The sequence below is a fragment of the Erpetoichthys calabaricus genome, chromosome 12 (assembly GCF_900747795.2).
Source record: "Erpetoichthys calabaricus chromosome 12, fErpCal1.3, whole genome shotgun sequence".
NCBI lineage: Eukaryota > Metazoa > Chordata > Cladistia > Polypteriformes > Polypteridae > Erpetoichthys > Erpetoichthys calabaricus.
Genome location: NC_041405.2, coordinates 41,202,422 through 41,214,533, shown reverse-complemented (window position 1 = coordinate 41,214,533; position 12,112 = coordinate 41,202,422). Strand labels below are relative to the sequence as shown.

The window sequence follows — 12,112 nt, the reverse complement described above, 5'->3', positions numbered from 1 at the left end:
AAGAAAACAAATTATATCAAACTATCCAGCATTACTTGTTATAAAGTAATATGGTAAGAGTTAATTAAATAGTTCTGATAAAAAAAGATAACACAAAAGTGAAAATCTACCCAGGTGTTGTTTTAATGAAAAGTATTTTATTACTTACAATCTACCATGTCATATTACTAATGCAAGAATTAATTAATACTGTTGTACATTAATAACACTTATACAAAACAAACACACATATGGTCTTCTTAGTTCAGGTAATAGTAATTTAGGTAATTATATGGTTATATTTTTCTGTAAATCAATCACATGATAATTTCAATATACATATTTATTCATTAATTTGAATGCAATTTCTTATATGATCAAATCTAAAACCCCCATCCATTAATGTAGCAAAACAAAGTGAAAGCACAATTGGGACAAAAAGAAAAAAATGAAAGATGCTGAAGCACATAAGGTTAAATTGCTTTTCAAATTTAAATATTACCTGAATGTTATGCTTACTAAGAAAGTTTTAAAAACATACAAAAACAATATTTTAATTTAACTTGCCCTTTTTGTAGGACTAATTGATTTTTGTATTGGGGTAATTTGAAAGTGAATCGTACATATTGTGGTAAAGTTTGTTTCCTTCTCATATGCACATGTAATGTATCATTTATTTTATTATAAAAACCTATCATTTAATATATCATTTATTTATCATTACATACATCAGTATGTATCATTTATTACCTCATGACTAGCTGCAAATTAAACATAATGATGAATGGGTGTTTCACAAATTTGTTTTTGCCATTTTTTGGTTTTTGCACTTCAAGTAGATTCTACCATTAGTATTCAAGAAAAACAATCACAAATATGAAAAAAAAAACAATAAAATTTTTGCATTTTTATATAAAACAAGCACATTGCCATCTGAAGGAGAAATATTTACACAAACAGAAAGTACTTATTAAATTAAAAATTTACCTTTACCTTTATAAACATTTCCTTTGGGATATGCTGGTTCACCGGGTGGGCCAACATCTCCAGAATCTCCCTGAAATAAAATTTAAATAAAATTTAGTAACTTAAAATATTCATTTCCTGAATCCTGAGAGCCTATTACACTGGACAACAAAGATTTTGCTTCCTCTCCAGTTTTAGATGTACTGTTTGGATATTGGCCTGTTGATCACCAATACCACCCTTGAATTTGTAATCGCCTACGTTTGTGATCTTGTCTCATATTATAAGTATACATATACAGCGCAACAACCACAATTGGAACATCTGTGGTCATACTGTATGGTTTTCATTCACAAATGGAACAGCCATGCTAAAGAGTCTTATTACATTAAAAAAAAACTGTCTACTCCATAACTCCATTGGTTCCAGGGCAGAAAAGCGTGGCACATAAACCACTTCCCAAACCAAAAAACATGTTTGTCTTTTTCCACATAAAACTTGGGACTGATAAAAAACTCTGTGAAAACACTGAACAAAGGAAGGTTAAATATACAGATAGATGTTTCCATGAATCACTGACACCAAAATTAAGGACAGCATATCTGTTGTTCCACACCTCAGACACATCATCAGTGACAAGCGGCTCAAAGATCTGCTAGTAAGGCTGAAGAAAATTGCATGGAAGACACTCAAGAATGCTTTTAAGAATTTTGTTAACACTACATCTACTGGTTGACAACATGCTTCAAGCTATCGAAACCATAAAGTGGAATGTGCTGCTAAATATTCATATTCTGCATTCACATTTGGACTTTTTCCCTGATAATATTGGTATACCAACTGACAAACACGGTGACAAACAAGGTTTGCATTGATGGAAAAGCAGTATTAGAGCAATTGGAAACCATCAATACTGGCTGACTATTGTAGGACATGGACACAAGAAGCATCAGGTATGGTGTACAAATAAAAATCATCAGCAAAACAGTTTTACCTCATTCGAATTAATACAATGTGTTGGCTTCATTAAGCAATTAAATGTGCTAATCTGTATAAAAGTTACTTTTATGTTTCTCCAAAATCCAATGTAATACAGTCAATCTGAAACTAAGTTTATATTCAGCTAGAAGCTGTCCATCATAATCACCAATAGGTTTTAAAAAGAAAAAGTTTAAAAAATGGTTATCCAGAGTTATTTGTTAAATATAGCATAAAAATAAGGGAAGTAGAAATCTATTCATTTATGCTACACCTTTACATACTTTATCATGAGGTATTATATCCTAAGGAACAAAATGTGCCTCTGTTCATCTCCTCATACAGCAAAATATGGCAACTGAGCATAAGATATAATTAAAGAACATTCACATCCATGTCATACCCAGTTTATCTAATGATTATTGTTTATCCCTGCATGTACACCTCTTAACTTCAATCCTTAATGCTTTATTATGTATCTTGATGTGCAAGTAATATTAACCCCTTAAGTTTTCATGATTCCTTAAATTAACATGGAATTTAAAATGCAATGATACCATTTGATTTGTAGTTCTTTAAGTACAAAATCCAATATTTACGCACCTATTATTTTAAGCCAACATCCAACAACAGGCTGCAAAATTTAAAAAAATGTTAATATAATTAGCATCATATACTAACAGATGTCAGGGTCTTTAGGCAAACCTTCCTCTTTAGCTCCTCTGTTGTCTATGATGTTTCAGATGTTTTTTTATGTATTTTTATTGTGTATGAATGATTATGTGTGAACCCATGTACTGTTTCTGACTTCCTACAGTCATACTAGTTCTGCACTGCACATAGTTGTTGTTTGTGCTTTGGCTAAAGTTTCTGTGTGATCTGGAAACATTTGCTTTTTTTTTCAAAAGAGTACCAGTTCCTACAAAAACATGAAAAAAGATACTGAATGAATTTTATGAGAATAAACCAACATTTACAGAGTTTTAAATGTGTTTCAGAGTGAAACCTCAGTTTGTCATATCTGTCACATTTTAGATTTCAGGACACATTAGATTTTCTACTTAATACACACACTATAACAATCTTTGTTGTCTTTTTATGTGGCAAAAACTGAAAATCTGAAAATACTACCACTTCGTTATAGCCATTATCTTGATTTTGGCCACCTGACCAAAAGGTAATAATTATAAAATAGTTTGTAGAATGTACTATTTAATGCTTATGTACTATATGCCCAAATACTTCAGCACAGCCTCTAAAATGAATTACTTTTTTAATATATAAATTTTTATAAAACTCTGTGTAAAAGTAAAATTTTACACACATTATTAAGATAAATATTACACTTTTATTATGGTATCTTGTGTGCAATAAATATTTAAACAAAAAGCGGTATTAAGAAGGACTTTAAATGTTGAGTGTGTTATTTATGAAAACCTGTAAGAAAAAAAAATATCAAGAGCCAAGATGCCGCATTACCTTGAAACTAAAATTAAAGAAACAGCACCAGATTCTTTTGCTTATTATGGTGTTTAAAAACAGTGGATGAATATTTTCAGCTTTACTTTAAGTACTGCCAAAAGATTTACAACTAATAAGTAAATATCTTCTAAGAATGCTAATAAGCATTATGTAGTGTGTGTCACTGACTTATTAATGAAAGTTATTATAAAGTGTTGTCAAGATCTCATTGGGTTACTTTTCAATGTAGCCCTCTTATAACAAACATTTTCAAAGTAATTATTTAGAAAAGCTTTTATATACTCAAGATAGCCAACTGGAGGTTGTCAGAACATCCATCCTTTCATTTTTCAAACCTAAAATAAAAATGATCTTTACCACCTGCAAGATCTGAGCAGGTGACAAGCAACTCTGCCAATATCAGTATGCCAAGTTTGAAAGGATAACAACAGAACATCTGGTGTATCCCAGTAGGACCAGTTGTACACGGCACACTTTGTGTGACAGACCAGCATGCTCAAATAAAAGAAGAAAAAGGAGAAAGTCTGAATTTGTTGTTTCTGGTGTAGTTTTGAATATTTGATTTTGTTCAGTGGACAGATCAATATTAATTTGTAAATTTGTAATAAAAAAATAATCAGTTTAGGACAGAAAACTTTTATTGTTCTGTGGAACAAAGCGAGAATATCTTTTTTTATTATTTTCTAGTCTGATGGATAGTAATTGATAAGATGAATAAGGCCAAAAGGTTTAAGAACAATAGCTTTAGATATAATTCCACCTCCTAAACTAATTACTTACTTATAAAGCACACATATACTAAATTATATTCTCTAAAGAAATCAGCATTATAATATTTAGTGTGTTTTGACTAATATGATTCTTCAAATAGGTGTTGATTTTTAGGGCAGAAAAGTCCCCTTTCACATTTAGCTTTGCTTACATGAATGACTAGTCTAACACTTGCTAAATCTGGAAAAGATTGTATCAGCTCAGATTGTAGATAATTTTAGTAGTATGAGGTTTTGATTTAGATCATTGTACGACTGTCCTTAAATCATTTTGGATGCGCCCCCAAAAATTCTTGTTTATTTCAGTCATAGTTTCAAAGTGCAGGACTACCATTTTAGAAAAATAATGAAAAAGACTCTCAGCAGCCTGATTTTGATTTTGACCTACGTACAGCACTAAAAGGTCTTGAAATGCAGGTTATGATTGGCATATCAGGAAATGTTGCATTTAGGTGATTAACATCTGTGCTTATGTACTTACCATAAACTCTACCCTTCACTGTAATAACATTAGTATGTGAATAATCAATATGAAATTCTGACCATTCATCTGCAAGATGTTAATGAAGATTTTGAACATGTCTGCTGAAGTGTCTTTCAATTCCATGATGGATAGTTTTGTGGTTTGTATGATTGGCTCTGTTTTTGTAAAGTTGACATCATGCTTTTGTCATGCTCTAAGTTAGACAGTAAAGGCAATTCATCTGAGCGTCATGAGTATTCTTCTCCCCAGTGCAACCACAGGAAAGAAGAATGACCTCTTCTCTGTAAACTGTCTTATCACTGTGCCTGAGATAGTCTTATATGTGGTATTTTCACATTTTTTTTCTCTCTCTTTATATAGACAATCTCATGGTTATTTTAATTGCTATTTAATTGCTAATCTTTGGTAGAGAAAAACAACACTTTGATGCAATATCAGTTACCTTTGCTCATCAAAGAATTTTGTAAAAGACCCACTAATCTCAATTCTGTCTTACCAATGTTTTCTTTTAACTACTGTTCAGAAAGGTGTTCAGCAACTGAAAACACATTATTTTTTGAAAATCATGAAAGTTGTTCAGTAACTGAAAACACATTATTTTTTGAAAATCAGTTATGACAAAACTAGAACACTATTGGCTAAACAACAATAACAACAATCTGTTTATGCATTAAAGAAAATGCATTCAATTAGGAAAAACAAATTCTTACTTTTTGTCCAAAAAATCCATTTCTTCCAGGCAATCCAGGATATCCTGCTTGCCCCTGTAATGAAGAAAAAAAAAGCTTCTTAATGACTAAGCACTTAATATTAGAACATTAATCACTGTGTCAACATTTTGCTCAACAAAACAGAAATAAATAATAAAATATGAGAAAAATAAACTTTGCTTTAATTTCTTGTGATCTTTGTCTTTATCTTAGTTATGATAATTTTTTATTCATTTTTATTGGGTGGCATGGTGATGGTTTAGTGTGACTGCCTTACAATTCCAGCAGACTGATAACAGTTTATGCTTGAACATTCTGTATTGATTATTCTCTGCGCATTCTTTGCTTCTCACATCTGCCCTTCTGGCAAGTGTAACGTGATGTGATGCAAATGTTTTATCATGGCATGCAATAAACAGACACTTTTTTTTTAGTCAATAAATGAGGATAGCAAAGATATCTTATAAAGTTAAACTAATGAATAAAAATTATGTTAGCAATACCCAGATACTATTAAAAACTTAACATTTTCAAGAACTTAAGATAAATTGAAAGTTACAGGGGCGGCACAGTGGGTAGAACTGCTGCCTCGCAGTTTGCCTGTTCTCCCCGTGTCTGCGTGGGTTTCCTCCGGGTGCTCTGGTTTCCTCCCACAGTCCAAAGACATGCAGGTTAGGTACATTGGTGATTCTTAATTGTCCCTAGTGTCTGCTTGGTGTGTGGGTGTGAGTGCCCTGCGGTGGGATGGCGCCTGCCCGGGGCTTGTTTACTGCCTTGCGCCCAGTGTTGGCTGGGATTGGCTGCAGCAGATCCCCATGACCCTGTAGTTAGGATATAGCGGGTTGGATAATGGATGGATGGATGAAAGTTACAGTCTCGTTTAGAAAAGATGATACTATCAGTAAATTTCTAGTCACTAATATGAATGATGGCTACAGTATGAATAAGGAAGATTGGTAACAAAAAAGTTTCAGTTACTAATGTTATAGCCTACCAAGCTTTCAAAGGATTAGAGGAGGTCTAGAAAAACAGTGAGATCATTAGGAACATTTTCTAGAGAATACTTGGAAAATATTTTGAATTTATATTTGTGTAACTTGGTTAGATAGCCCTGGCTAGTAAATAAAGTGGTCAGTTAAAGATGAGTAGGCCTGGATCTGTTCATAACATGATAGAGCTGACAGATGTCTAAAACAGCATAAATGTATAGGAAGCAGAATACAACTTTATACAACTTTCAGCTTCTAAACACTGCGTTTGGCATCTGAAAAAGAGGAAAAGGTATTGTTTTTCAAACATGCTGATATAAGCAGTGGAATACCATCAGAGATTCACTAAATAATGGATTCATGTGCTTTCTTCAGTTCTTCCATTATCACAATTATATTCAAACACAAAACGTCCTCTTTGGTGAGTTCTTCAGGAGGTCTTTCAAAGATGAAAAAGCCAGAAAAAAATAAAGTGGGCATGTCCAAGAACAATCTGGTTGTGGCAGGATGGCTGAGGCCTATGCCCGGCCGGGACGCCCCTTCTGTATATGGTTTGGGGGAACAGATATGGGCTGCACAATACGTCCCCCTCCCTGCAGGGCTTCACAGGAGTTGCAGTTGGTTACAGCCCTGTTGGGATCCGAGGGTGCCACCAGGGAGTGCTACAACAACTGCTGAGCCCTCTTGAGCAGGTTTTTTGCCACCCCCGGAAGTGCTGCTGGAAGCAGGTCAGCGAGCACCTGGAGCACTTCCGGGGGTGTTATAAAAGGAGCCAGCAGTCATTACTCCGGGAGCCAGAGTCAGTAGGAGGCTTGCCGGTGAGAAGTGGTGGTGAAGAGGAGATTATTTGTGTTTGTGCTTTTTGGTCTTTGTGGGACTGTGTTGTGCCTGCGGGACACGGGGAAGATGTGCCCCACAGCTGAAGAAAATAAAAGTTTATTTCTTTTACACGTGTGCCTCCCGTGTTTGTCTGTGTCGGGTCGGTGCTGGTGAAGTGCTTTTGTCACACGGTATAAAATAAGTGTGTTATTTCCATTAATTGATCAATTTTAACTAATCTAAATTACAACAAATGCCTCATTGAAATAGTTGTGAATGGCCAAAATCTCACTGTTGTTAGTCCCAGAAATATAATAATGGATCTTAGTGCCACAGACCTGAATTTGCATCCTTTGTAAAAAAAAGTGCATTTAATTTAGCCCTTATTCTTGAAATTTAAAATGTATTCACTAAGAAGAATCAATCTTTTCCAACTCTGAGTGATAAGACTCAAGTTGAGTTATTTTTTAATATTAGAACAGTTAAAATAAGATATAACAGAGATTGAAAAGTCTCAAATGCATTTCTTTGGTGTCTCCTAGTAGACCCCTATATCCTCAATGGAGCCAGTATTAAGTGCTCTCATTTGGACAGTAATTGATCAAAAAAATTATGAAGTATAGGCTTGCAAATGAAAATAACATTTTCTCAGAAAAACAGTAAGTGTTGTAGAAAACTATTCAAAAAAAGTGGGCCCAGGACACAGAAAATATATATAACCTATATAGAACTGGGATTTGTGACATAGAGAAAACAAAAGTATTATATTATGTCATTGTGTGTTTAATTTATTTTACTTAAGAAACAAAACACAATAAAACAGCTTTTCAGCTACATAAAGGAAAACAAAATACCAAGTACAATAGTGTGTCTCAAAGACACTACATCAGAATCAACACTCAACTTCCACCCAATGAAAACAGCTATTATGGCTCTTCATCTAAAATAATCCTTTAAACATAAAAATGTTGCAAAGAGTCCTAGTATGTTTACTTTAGAATCACAATAATTACTTTTTGTTAGCTTCTGAAAAAAATCTTAACAGATCCATATAGACCAAATTGGATTACAGTGAAACCTCGGTTCATGACCATAATTCGTTCCAAAACTCTGGTCGTAAACCGATTTGGTCGTGAACCGAAGCAATTTCCCCCATAGGATTGTATGTAAATACAATTAATCCGTTCCAGACCATACAAACTGTATGAAAATACAGTGGAACCTCGGTTTGCGAGCATAATTCGTTCCGGAAACGTGCTCGTAGTCCAAAGCACTCGTATATCAAAATGAATTTCCCCATAAGAAATAATGGAAACTCAGATGATTTGTTCCACAACCCAAAACTATTCATATAAAAATGATTAATGCAAAATATAAAGTAAAAATACATAAAACAAATTAACTTGCACTTTACCTTTGAAAAGAATCGTGGCTGGTGTGAGTGAGTTTCTAAACTGTTGTGGGATTGCACCCAACGGGACGACACGCTGAAGAGCATCCCAAAGCAATCGCAGTCTCCCAGCACTGTAGCAGTTCTCTTCGTAAAAGAGAATCCGAAAAGATCGCGGACATGCTATAAGCGCCTGCCGTCAATGGGTGATACAAGGAGCATTATAAATGTGCAGTGCCCTGCCTGACTGCTGTGTCTGTGTATAAATAACCACGCTGTTGCTGTTTCAAGCTGAATAAAGCTTGTGTTGCTAAAGTACTGAGACTCAGCTTCGTGTTTTAGGGTGCAAGATGGGGACTCGCACGTCACAGCACACACGCACGCGCGAGCACACACACACACACACGAGAGCACACATACACACACGCGCACACAGTCACAATGCTAATGCTGTAGTAAACACTATACACTCATACGGATGTTGACTATATGAGTTAGGCACGCCGAATCAGACGGAGCATAGGAGACGATTGCCCACAATCCCGCAGTGAGAGAGAGAGAAGAACCATCAGCTCAGTTGTGATCACATGACGCTCAGCAGACAAACTACTCGTACTGCAAGACCTCGCTCGTTTATCAAGTGAAAATTTATTAAAAATTTTTGCTCGTCTTGCAAAACACTCGTAAACCATGTTACTCGCAAACGTAGGTTCCACTGTATATATTTTTTAAGTTTTTAAGCACAAATATAGTTAATTAAACCATAGAATGCACAACGTAATAGTAAACTAAATGTAAAAACATTGAATAACACTGAGAAAACCTTGAACAACAGAGAAAACTAACACTGCAATAGTTCGCGCTATAGCGTTACCAACCGCTGGCTAAAAACACTTTTTTTAATGAGTTTTAAGCACAGGGAAAAAAATGAACATTTGAAAAAATCCGTAATTTAATAAACCACCAAGAAAAGTAGCATTGCAACAATGCACACTACGAACCGATCGCTGTAAACAGAAGTGACAACAAAATCAAGCCCAGTGTATTCGTTAACTGCCTTCCTACCTTATGCGTAAAGACCCCTCTCTCTCGCGCTGCCTGTGTATGTGCGTCTGTCTCTCTCTCGCACTGCCTGTGTGTGTGTGTCTCTCTCTCTCACGCTGCCTCTGTGAGTGTGTGTGTGTGTGTGTCGCGCTCTCTCGCTCTCTCTCTTGCTCGCTGCACAGGAAATGCACAGGGAGAGACTGAACATGTACAAACCGAAAAGGGAAACTGGCTTGTTCGTATACCGAGTGTGTGGTCGTGAACTGAGGCAAAAGTTTGGTGAACTTTTTGGTCGTAAACCGATTTGTACGTGTGCCGAGACGTTCGTGAACCGAGGTTGCACTGTATTTCCAATTTGAGATAAAATCTTGCTTATATAGTTATAAAAGATGGATGGTGAATGTTCTAAATAAGCAGATTAAGCCATTGTGCAAATAGTCTGATATACAATATTACAACCAATTTCTTAAAGCAAGCCCAGTTTGGTTCCAAATCATTGAAGAATACTGAACCACTGAGTTTCAGGTAACCTGATGATAATAAATGTTGGCTGGAGCTCAGAGCAAAGCATAAACTGAAAATTTAGGGCAAGAGATCCTTTCTATGGCTGACCAATCATGAATAGTTTCATCAACTTCATCCAATTTTCAATTTTATTAGCAAACATTTGTACCCACTAATGGAGCTGAAAGTTTGGTAGCGCCATATTATCTTCAGTTATGGATCTCCATAAATTACCTTTTTAATGTATGGCTGTTTTCACTTCCAGCTAAATAACGCTACACTTGATACTAACTTTATAAAGAAGGATTTGATTGGTATATATTGTCATGCATGCACCATAGAAAGCTGTATTTTTTTCTTTCTAGTGTGATTTAATTGCAAAGAAATCATACTTTCATACAAACATTTGTCACAAAGATATGGGATCAGCTGCATATCAACCCCCTTTCAAGAAAATCAGCTCCAACCAAACCACCTATGAATTTTATTAAATCTGAGAAAACAGAACCACAGTCAAGTTCTGACTGAAGATGTACTGGATTTTCTTTTTCCTTTATTTGTTTTTGAAAGGCTCCAAAACAATTTCTGCAGTTACAAGTGTAAAGTGTGCTTGGAAAAGAACTGTTTATTAATTTCATTTGTGCAACTAAGAGTCCAGAACGTACAAGATATAGAAGATATAGAAGTTTGAGGAAGGTATTCATTTTTATAATATTGATTCTCTCGGCTAAAGTAAGACAGAGGGGAACAGCTATTGACATTTAGTTTGATGTTTTCCATTATATTGCTGAAATTGTAATTGAACAAATATTTTTTTTAATTGTCATAATATTTATAATTGCATAAACTATTCATATACAATAAATGAAAAGTGACCTAGATTAGTCTGGTATGGAACAAAATTCACAAGAAAAAACTTTTTTTTTTTCAAATTAATTTTGAATCCTGATATCTAATGCAAATTCCCTAGTAAATTAGATACTATTAGCATAGATGAATATGGGTCTGAGATATAAAGCACAACATTATCTACATGAAGACCTTGCAGACCAGGAGGGTGACTTTGAAAACTTTGAAGTAGAAGGCAGGGAAGGGAAGTCCAAATGAACCACCTCAAAAACAGTGTCCAGAAACAGTGAGATTGTGATAGTGAGGGTCTCAATCCTTTAGGGAGTTCAGGGTGTAGTGTGTAGATGGCTCCAAAATTGACTAAAATGGTTCAGTTCGGTTCTGTATTGATTTTAGTGGTTTGAATAAGATTTGATGCATACCCGTGTGGACAAGCTGTTGGAAAAGCTTGGGCAGGCTTCGTATATCTCCACCCTTGGCCTTACAAAGGGTTATTGCCGGGTCCCCTTGGAGGAGTCTAGTAGCGAGAAGACCGCATTCGCCACTCCGGACAGGTTGTTTGAATTTATGGCACTCCCTTTTGGTCTCCATGGTGCACTGTTGACCTTTCAGTGAATGATGGACAAGATCCTGCATCCCCATTCCACATATGCAGGTGCCTATCTTGACGATGTGGTCATTTTCAGTAATGACAGGGAATCTCATCTCGTCCACATTCGGGCAGTGCTAGACAGTTGAAGGCCAGCCCTAAGAAATGCAAGCTGGGTATGTCGGAAACCCACTATCTTGGATATTCCATGGGGAAGGATTTGCTCAAGCCTCAAGGTGGGGGAGGTGCTTGTATATCCCCTTCCCAAAACACAGAGGTAGGTTCATGGCTTATTCGGGCTTGCGGGGTGTTACAGATGGTTCATTTCCAATTTTGCACATTGGGCTGAATCCCCCTCCCCCCCCCCCCACCCCCGACTTGAAAAAGGGCAGAAAGAATCGTAGTGTTGTTGGGACCGACGCCTGTAAGAGAGCTTTCATGGACCTAAAAGCCGCTTTATCATCATGATTCCTGGTTCTGCGCAATCCAGACTTTTCAAAGGAATTTATTCTACAAATGGATGCTAGAACTTTCAGTTTAGGAGCGGTGCTCTCACAAT

General features: G+C 35.6%; 2 protein-coding genes across 2 annotated transcripts in view; one reads left to right on the top strand and one right to left on the bottom strand.

The window, feature by feature from the left end:
• col4a6 (collagen, type IV, alpha 6) overlaps positions 1 to 12,112 on the bottom strand; it is a 542,265-nt gene that overhangs the window by 296,706 nt on the left and 233,447 nt on the right. Inside the window, exons 16-17 of the mRNA XM_028815433.2 lie at positions 5,370 to 5,423; positions 973 to 1,036 (exon numbers count right to left, since the gene is read on the bottom strand). Of these exons, the coding sequence (XP_028671266.1) occupies positions 973 to 1,036; positions 5,370 to 5,423 (118 nt within the window). The remainder of the gene's footprint in view (positions 1 to 972; positions 1,037 to 5,369; positions 5,424 to 12,112) is intronic.
• Positions 1 to 12,112, top strand: part of LOC127529743 (craniofacial development protein 2-like) — a 928,907-nt gene that overhangs the window by 761,367 nt on the left and 155,428 nt on the right. The gene's annotated exons all lie outside the window — the stretch shown is intronic.